This window comes from Electrona antarctica (assembly GCF_951216825.1).
Source record: "Electrona antarctica genome assembly, chromosome: 3".
Classification (NCBI taxonomy): Eukaryota; Metazoa; Chordata; class Actinopteri; order Myctophiformes; family Myctophidae; genus Electrona; species Electrona antarctica.
The window spans coordinates 2775344-2785343 of NC_136808.1; the positions used below are offsets into that span (position 1 = coordinate 2775344).

Below are 10000 nucleotides of genomic sequence, written 5' to 3' on the forward strand. Positions count from 1 at the left end.
TGCTCCCGATGTGCTGGTTGGTGCCTACCGTGCCTTGCATGGTTTCCTCTGTCATCTGTGTATGAATGTGTGTGAATGGGTGAATGTCTACAATCTACGTACCGTAAAGTGCCTTGGATAAAGGCGCTATATACAGTAAATGCACCATTTTCCATTACACTGGCTGTGTTAAAGAGACCATTTAAGTATAACTAAAGACAATGCTAACTGATCGAATGCGGTGACGGCACACAGAACACACTGCACCGTTATCTAAAGCCTATGCATATACTACACCTGCGCACGCCAAATTTGTTCGGTTCAGCTGGCTACAAACCTCATTCAGAGGTTTGGGTTGGCGGTCTCAGAACTGGTATCCAGGTATTAAAACCATCGGTTCTAGCAGTGCTGGCTGTGAACACTGCTTGGCCTGAGCTAATAGGCCTATCTCACAGCATTTCCCCGCCCCCTTTCCCCGCCCCCTTTTGGAGCTAATGGTGTTATTTTGTATGCGGTCCATAGACTTCCATGTTAAAAGAGGTACTATTTTCACAAGCCACAAACTACCGTTTTGTAAAGGTAAGGTTTATTCTACTTATTTGAGTTGTTATACCATTGTGTTTTCTTCATATTATTATCTTTGACATTTTAACATTAGGAAATGTACTTAGATTCTCCAGAGAAAAAAAGTGTAAATGCCTAATGTTAAATGACACCACTAGCTACCGGAAGGGGGCGTGGATGTGAGATAGGCCTATTACCACCAGCACCGTGGTCTGTGGTGGGCGGCGTCTGTCTTCCAGTGTTTTGTGGCCAGATGGCATTTCGGTTTGGGGAGCAAACTTTACTGGTGGAAGTAAGTACCTTAACCGAATGTATGCCAAGAACGCAGGACCTCGTTCTTCTCTCCACGACCCGCCTCGGCCAAAACGAGGGAACTCGTCTTTCAATCGTTGCTCACTTCCAGGAGCACAAATCACTCTCTTCAGTGTCTTTACCCCATGGTACAATGCTATCTCCAAGTCACTGAAGAGTAAAAATTAACTAGTAAAGTTACTTCTAAAATTGAACCCCAGGTCTCATCTAACCACCGCCCACTACAGTAGCCTGCTGTGATGGGTATAAGAGTGGGAGGAGAGAGCATCTCAGCTGTCAATGTGTTTGGTCTTCTTGCACCTCTTGTCCTATATAGTATAGACAACCCCTGTGCTCTAGACTTGCACTTGTTGACCTGTCCAGCATATAGAATGCTGGATGAGTGAGACCTTTCTCACCTTCCACATGGCTCACAGGTCCTGGTGGGATCTAGTCCTGTGGCAGATGATGATGGTCTCTGCACGCACGCACGCACGCACGCACGCACGCACGCACGCACGCACGCACGCACGCACGCACGCACGCACGCACGCACGCACGCACGCACGCACGCACGCACACGCAGCCACTAGGGAAAGTCGTGTCCTTTCCATTCCTCCCCGGATGGAATCCATTCACACTGTGTGAGCGCACTTGCATGCATGCTTGTGTGTGTGTACTCATACTCACGCTTGTGTGTGTGTACTCATACTCATGCTTGTGTGTGTGTGTGTGTGTGCTCAAGTGTGTACTGTATCTTTAATGAAGCTTCGCTCCCACACAAAGCATTTAAAATATTCATCCTCCCATTTGTCGTACGTTATGACAGCGTAGAGGAGACTGTGACATTAATTGAGGCCAGGGTGCTTTGTGTCATTTGTCTTGTGCGCACTGCCAGCTGCCAAAGACATGTTTCTAATCGGTCAACAAGTACTATGTCATTTTGTATGAATTAAAAACATGAACACTATAGTGTCTCTATTCTTGGCATGTCTTTATAGTCGAACATTCAGGGAATAGACAAACATTCAAGGTTCAAGGTTTCTTTATTTTGTCTCCCGAAGGAGAATTTTTTCTTGGACCCCAAGGTATACCATACCATACCATACCATACCATACCATACCATACCATACCATACCATACCATACCATACCATACCATACCATACCATACCAACCATACCATACCATACCATACCATACCATACCATACCATACCATACCATACCAACCATACCATACCATACCATACCATACCATACCATACCATACCATACCATACCATACCATACCAACCATACCATACCATACCATACCATACCAACCATACCATACCATACCAACCATACCATACCATACCATACCATACCATACCATACCATACCATACCATACCATACCATAACATACCATACCATACCATACCATACCATACCATACCATAACATACCATACCATACCATACCATACCATACCATAACATACCATACCATACCATACCATACCATACCATACCATACCATACCAACCATACCATACCATACCATACCATACCATACCATACCATACCATACCATACCATACAAGACAACAACATTTTGTGAAAATAATAGCCAATCTAGAAGCTCACAATGTGACGTGACCTTGTAGATCGGCTATTTCCAATTGTAGGTTTAGACAGAAAAAAAGGAGGTGACCAAATATAGAGCCCTGGGGGACCAAGACGTTCCTATCCACGAAAACCCTGATCTACTGACTGCAGTGGCAGGTTTACAGATTTGGAGGCCCTAGGCAAAGCCTCATATAAGGAGGATTGTATGGGGGCACAGTGGCACAGTCGGTAGTGCTGTCGCCTCACAGCTAGAAGGATGCTGGGTTGCAAAATTGTGGGATAAAAAGAAAACGCACACACACACACGCACGCATGCACGCACGCACATTGTGTTATTATTAGCTCACTCTTACAATTATGTCAGGCTGTCTCATTATCTTTCTGGACAGTCACTTCACACTTCATATTTCTGTGAAATGCAGGTTCAATATAGCACACATCCAGAGTATGACTACACAACTACAACTACACAACTGTCTCCATCTCTCTGTTTCGAAGACAAGATGTGTTACGAAACATATCAGCATATATGCTATTATCAATTCATCATACATATTGTCATATTTCTAAGATTAACACAAGTGGGGAAGAAAACTATAGACTTCTTCACAGAATGATTGTTTAACACTCCTCGACAGGTCAGACTCTGCATGCGGTTAATTTGGAATTTCCAATGCAAAATTTGAATACACACAAAAACAAGCTAAACAAAGAAACCTCAAACCAGTGTTACACAATCCTTTAATGGATGGTGTCAGGGCATTTCCACCTTTTGGTGGCAGAGCAGTAGAATGAGAACTTTTTCTCGACAGAATAAGCGACCTCAAAACAGGAATGATGCCATCTGCCATAATCTTTTGTAACCTCTAATGTGTTGTTCTGTTATCTCACACAACCTCTTCTAAACCTCTAAGTTGGACCACATAAAACAGGTTTAAACTGGTACACCAGACTCAGAGCCATAGAGTAAGACAGAGTTACGACAACTCCGTTCACTTCATGGGGCTTTAGTCCAATGGCGGCTCTCCTACATATAGTAAGGCCCCTTTTCCACCGGTTGGTTCCCAATGGGAACCGGTTCAGTTCTTTTTGGTTTTTAGTCCATGAGCCAGAGCTCCAAAATTGAAACGTTAATTATGAATTGAGTGGGCAAAACCATACCTATATTAGATTGTTATCACCATTAAACTTCCCCAATTGAGTACTTACACGAAAACAATGATATATTGTATTACAAATTTTACATTTTTAAATATGCAAATGAGGCATTATGTAGGAAAATATGCAAAATAATCGAAAATATGAAAAAGCTACTACTGTGGAAGGGTTATCATGTATTCATTTAATTATAAACAATTTAATATAGGGTATAGTTTGCCCACCAATTTTGGAGCTCTGGCTCATGGACTAAAAACCAAAAAGAACTGAACCGGTTCCTATTGGGAACCAACCGGTGGAAAAGGGGTCTTAGTGTACAAAGGCCTGAACCGGAAGTTTACGGGGTGCATCGGAGTATATAGGCTTTTCAGTGACAAACGAGTTACATGAACCACGTGACCGGGCAGTTTTCTGCCCCCTCAATGTCATAACTTACCAGATAAACCACTAATCGACTAAACTATACTGCTTGTCCACTGGTGCCCCGTTAATCAGGAGTGCATGACATACACACACGAGAATAAAGAAGAATACAGTCAAATATGAACATGCATGTTAGGAGCAGGACTTTTTGTATAATGTAGAGAGCATGCATGTTTGATAGCAGCAGGCAGAGGCGACATGCTGACAAACATACTTTATATCACTCCTTCATTCTCCTCATCTTCTCTCTCTCTTCTACATTCTCGTGTCATGCACCCCATGGGCCAATTGTCTCTCTTTCACTTCTCTGTTTCTCACTCCATTTGTTGTTTTCCACATTACATCTGTCATCTTTCTTCCTCATACAATCCTTTCTCGCCTCCGTTCCTTACGGCGCTTTACCCACGCCGTGTCTCTGTCTTGTGAACCGCAGTGGTTGGATGTAACAAAGTACATTTACTTGAGCACCGCACTTAACCCATTTAGGCCTGACGTCGAAATAAAAAAAAAAATGTCTTTTTAAAATGTCTTTTTTTTCCTGTTTCTATATCAGTGGTTCTCAATATTTCATGTCAAGGACCCCACAAATTATATGTAATTGGCCCCCGACCCTCATCTGAAAATATGTTGTTCCAGGGACCCACCAGAAGCAAAGATTTGGGTTAACAATAATGAAACTTCAAAGAGGCACATTTTCACGATTTTTCAGCAGACCTACAAGTGAGCTTGTAGATCTGCTATTTTTCAATAGCTAAAGTATGATGCTTGAAACACCAAAAGGGGTTCCCGCCCAAAATGGGTTAAATACGTATATTGATTATCTCGACTTTACTCAAATACTTCCACTCTACTAAGAATATAATATCGTACTTTTGACTCTTTTGACACTTTTCTAAGAAGAAAAAAACAAATAAACAAATAAACCACTTAACCCTATTGCTTTAAGGGATAGTCGCAGACTATTGTGAATTTACCAGTGTTTTCATATGTATTCTGGAAAAGCTTGCTTTCAGTGTTTCCTGTGTTGTCTAGCTGTGTGGAGGAGTTTATTCTCCTGTGTACGTGTGCATGTGTGCGTGTGTGTGTGTGTGTGTGTGACCGTGTGTGTGTGTGTGTGTGTGTGTGTGTGTGCGTGTGTGTGCGCGCGCGCGCGCGTGTGTGTGTGTGTGTGTGTGTGTGTGTGTGTGTGTGTGTGTGTGTGTGTGTGCGCGTGTGTGCGTGTGTGTGTGTGTGTGTGTGTGTGCGTGTGTGCGTGTGTGCGCGTGCGCGTGCCAGTGTCCCCACTGTTGGTTTCTTGGCTTCCATTTCCCAATTATTTTCCTGGTAGTCCCTAATTATACAACAATCTGCTGCTTTTGTTTCACTTTAATTCAGTTTAATGAAGACTCACAGTTGTACCCTGGTATGCATGCATAACTCAGGTGTGTGCGTATCTTTCTCCCCATTGTCTGCACCGTGACCATAATTATTCCAGTTACACATATTTCTGAAAGTCTATAAGGAAATGTACTTTTCTAGGCATGGCATATTATTGAAGTATATGAAGCAGTGTACAGTTGGGTGCCACCGATAGTGTCCCTTATCATTTGACCCATTTAGGCCTGACCTCAACATTTTAAAAAATCCTTCTAAATCCTCCAGTTTTCTGAAATAAATATTTTCACGATTTAAAAAAAATAGCAGACCTACAAGCTCGTAGCTCTGAGCTTGTAGATCTGCTATTTTTCAATAGCTAAATTATAACATAATGTTTAAAACACCAAAAGGGGTTCCCGCCCAAAATGGGTTAACTGTCCTTTTGCGCAGATCACGCAAACCTCAGCAAAAAGAAAAGGACAATATCGATGGCCTCCAACTGTACATATCGATATTTTTCATCGTCGGTCTGTCAAAGTTTAACCGGAATTATTGTGTTTCAAATGCCATGTTCAAGCTACAAAAACATGAATATGTTGCCCGTACTTTTCAGATGTTACAGCTACAGTAGCACACCAGGTGTTGATTATGAGGACAGTAGATCAGTGGTTCCCAAAGTGGGGTCCGGGGACCCCCAGGGGTACTTGAGGGAGTTCCAGGGGGGACCCAGCTAAATGATAATTTGGAACCAAATGGACCCTTATGGGTCTGTAACTCAGAGAGTGTACAAATGGAACCAAATGGACCCTTATGGGTCTGTAACTCAGAGAGTGTACAAATGGAACCAAATGGACCCTAACGGGTCCATTTGGTTCCATTTGTACACTCTCAGAGTTACATTAGCATTGATTTTACAATATAAATTAGTGTCCCAGAGATAGAAATTCCATTAAATGGGGGTCCGTAAACTCGAATGCATGTCAAAGTGGGGGTTGAGCATCACTGCTAGAGTCGTAAAAATCTTCTCTTATGGGGGTCCCTGGCATGTATTTCCAGTGTCAATTTGGGGGTCCTTGACATGAAAAAGTTTGGGAACCAGTAGAGAAGTGACCATTACATTCCACCACAGTCTGGAAGAGACATTCCCTTACCAACCTGCTGATGCTATTATATTCTACAGCTTGATTACAAATGTAAACTGCTTGTATGTATATTTGGAAGCATGTATTTATATTTGGAAGCCTCAGTAATGTCCATTAAATAGTTGTGAGAGACCTGCAGATTGCAGGAATGCCCAAGCCATGAGCTATATATAATACTAGGTACTTAACTTTCTACATTTTTGTTCAGTGTCTGTGATTATTGGCAGTTCCCACTTCCCATAATGGTTGCTATCGGGCAGAAACCTTGTAGTTGTATCTCCATAGTCAAACTGTTAGGTCCGATTCATACTCCTATTTTACCGCTGTTTCGGCGCTGTAGTGCCGAAATGATTTCGGCTCGTCAGAAATTTTCAGTAGCACCGAAGAGCCGACTTTAAGACGGTACCCGCCCCCCCCGAACCTAAAATTACGTCACATTGTAGGCTCTACAGAGCCGAACCGACTTTTATTCGGCTCTAAAATAGGAGTATGAATCGCGCCTTAGTCAGTCAGTCAGTCAGTCAGTCAGTCAGTCAGTCAGTCAGTCATTCATTCATTCATTCATTCATTCATTTATTTATTTATTTATTTATTTATTTATTCATTTATTTATTCATTCCAGTGTACACGCACGCACGCACGCACACACGTACGTGGGATATGGTTGGTTTTTGATTAGCTGTGTGCGATGGGTTTTTGGGCAATGTCGATTCACCACACCAGTGAGTCAGAAGCAGATGGCTGGCTGGTAGCTGAAACAGAGGAGTCTGTTGGGAGATATATAGAGTTTTCAGTTGGTTGCGTTGTTTTTGTTGCTGTTGACCATGTTGGTCCTTCAGTTATTTAAGGACAGAGTGACTGGTTCACTCTATACAGCAGATAGTTTGTATTAAATCAAAGAGTGGACTCACAATGCATTCTCACTCCCACGAGTCATTACATCATTCATTACAATCTCTTTCAGAGGGATCGAGTCTGCTTCTCATGACGCGCTACCTTGTTATTAATATGTGGAAAATGTGTTGTTAAATGTTTCTATTGCTATAACTCTAACATGTCGGTTACATAAATCATTGCACTCTATACTTTCTTTAACACCCATTCTGGACGGGAACCCCTTTTGGTGTTTTAACTAAGCATTATGTTATACTTTAGCTATTGAAAAATAGCAGTTCTACAAGCTCATAGCACGCCACCGAGTGGCGCGCTATGAGCTTGTAGGTCTGCTATTTTTGAAAAATCGAAGAACGACGAAACATAGCTTTTTCAGGATGTAGAAGACATTTTTAGAATCTGATCTCAGGTCAAAATGGGCTAATTCCTCTCTCTCTCTCTCTCTCTCTCTCTCTCTCTCTCTTTCATCCAGATTGTGTTTGAGGGAATACGGGGTCCCAGCTTTGAGGGTGACATCGCCATTGATGACGTGTCAATCACCAGGGGGAAATGCAGGCCTGGAGACATGGCCACCAGCGCAGGTAACACATGGACATGTGACCGCACGCACGCACGCACGCACGCACGCACGCACGCACGCACGCACGCACGCACGCACGCACGCACGCACGCACGCACGCACGCACGCACGCACGCACGCACGCACGCACAATTTATGTGAATCAATTTGGACTAATAAGTGTGATTGTGTAACAACTGACCATGTTGCGTCCATATATTATGATGCAATGTAATCCTTTTTAAATGTTGTTTTACCCCGTTTTCTCCACAATTTAGTCGTTATGCCAATTGATTCCTCCACACATATTTCTGTGTGTTTTCACTGCTATATTGTATCCTACCTGCCAGTGAGGAGCCCCCACCCCACCCCTGTAGGAGTATGTCGTGCGCAGTGCCATGTCACCAGCCCCCCCGCCCGGCTTCGCTCCCCCGAACACAATTTAGATGCTCGACAAAGGCGGATTGGAACCCCCAGACTCCGCGGTGGTGGGCAGCTACAGTATACTTTAGCACTGTGTCTGCATGCGCCACCTGAGCGCTGACACAATGTAATCCAATCCGTCATTTGACAGGTCAATGTGCGCAATGACAATCTAATTAACATCCTATTAACAATTAGTTCATGACATCGGATAATGACACGTTAATAGCATGATATTTATTTCATTTATTTATTTAATGATGACACATTCATCATAACATCATGTTCCATGACACTGGATACAAGGGGGTGTTGTGCAAGTTAAAGGACCACTTCACCACTTTTCAATATCTTCATATAATAGGTCCTCACTAATAATCATGAAAACATGGCGCAATTTTTTCTACTCAGTCTGTGTCTCATATGAGGGCTGTGGGCAGTTCAGAAACCGTCCTCCAGTGACATCATCGATGGGGAATACAAGCTAATAGAAACTGCTGGCTTTCTAGTCCTGAAAAGTTGCAATGCGAAAATGGAAGCCATCGTTCTCACGATAATGAAAATCTAAACATTTTTGTAAAAATGTTTTATCATGATTATTAGTGAGGACCTATTATATGAAGATAGGTTGAAAAGTGGTGAAGTGGTCCTTTAAGACTCACTTACAGCCAGCTGTTTACAACAAATACATTTCAAAACTATAATAAGACTTATATTTCAGCAAAGTGACTCAGGAACCTTTCATAGAATGGTATTCTTACTGTCTGTATATTGTATCCAGTGATCCAGCAAGCAGCAAAGCTGATGGCAAGGAAAACATTAGAGACAAGAAAACAACAACACAAAACAACACAATGAGAAAAGTGAATTATTAAAAAGCCACCTTTAACTCTCTAAAGTCTAAACCATGATGTGAGGTGACAGTAAGGTGTGTGTGTGTGTGCTTGCGTGCGTGCGTGCGTGCGTGCGTGCGTGCGTCCGTGCGTGCGTGCAATGCACTTGTTTTACTATACTTCTACAAGGATTAGATGTTTAGGTTTAGGGGTTAGGGTCGTTCACTGAAAATAGCAGATACAGTAGGCCTATACGACGCTCAAAGTTGTGAACATTTTTGGGCTATTGTGGGCTTTTTATAACACAGCTTCAATATGTCACCAGTCTCGTGTTGATCCCGCCTCTAGCGTCCACATACGGCCGCATATCGCTCCGGTCTGATTTGGATCGGAGTGCATCGTCTCTGCCCGAGAGAGACCAGACTCTCCCTGGTCTCCCAGAATTAAAATGTTGTCCAGCAGGGGGAGTGGTTTCACCAGGCTATAGGCTTTATAGGCTTCAGACACAAAATTGCCAAATGCTTTGTAAAGGCATTCAAACACGCAGATGTCCTCACACGTGTAGTAATACAGTACAGACATATATGTGAGTGCGTGCATTTGTGCGTGTGTGCGTGCGTCCGTGCATTTGTGCGTGCGTACGTCCGTGCATTTGTGCGTTGCGTGCAAAGGTGCACAGGGAATGCGGGCGGATGGAGTGAATAATAGATGAAGGTGGTAAACAGGAAGAGCAGAGCTTCTCTGTATGCGTGTGTCCTGCGGGGCTG

At 43.0% G+C, this 10000-nt stretch overlaps 1 protein-coding gene across 1 annotated transcript in view; it reads left to right on the forward strand.

Moving 5' to 3' along the window:
• Positions 1–10000, forward strand: part of LOC306920619 (MAM domain-containing glycosylphosphatidylinositol anchor protein 1-like) — a gene marked incomplete at both ends in the record, with an annotated part of 247081 nt that overhangs the window by 230955 nt on the left and 6126 nt on the right. Inside the window, one exon of the mRNA XM_079497429.1 lies at positions 7891–7999. Coding sequence (XP_079353555.1) covers positions 7891–7999 — 109 coding nt within the window. The remainder of the gene's footprint in view (positions 1–7890; positions 8000–10000) is intronic.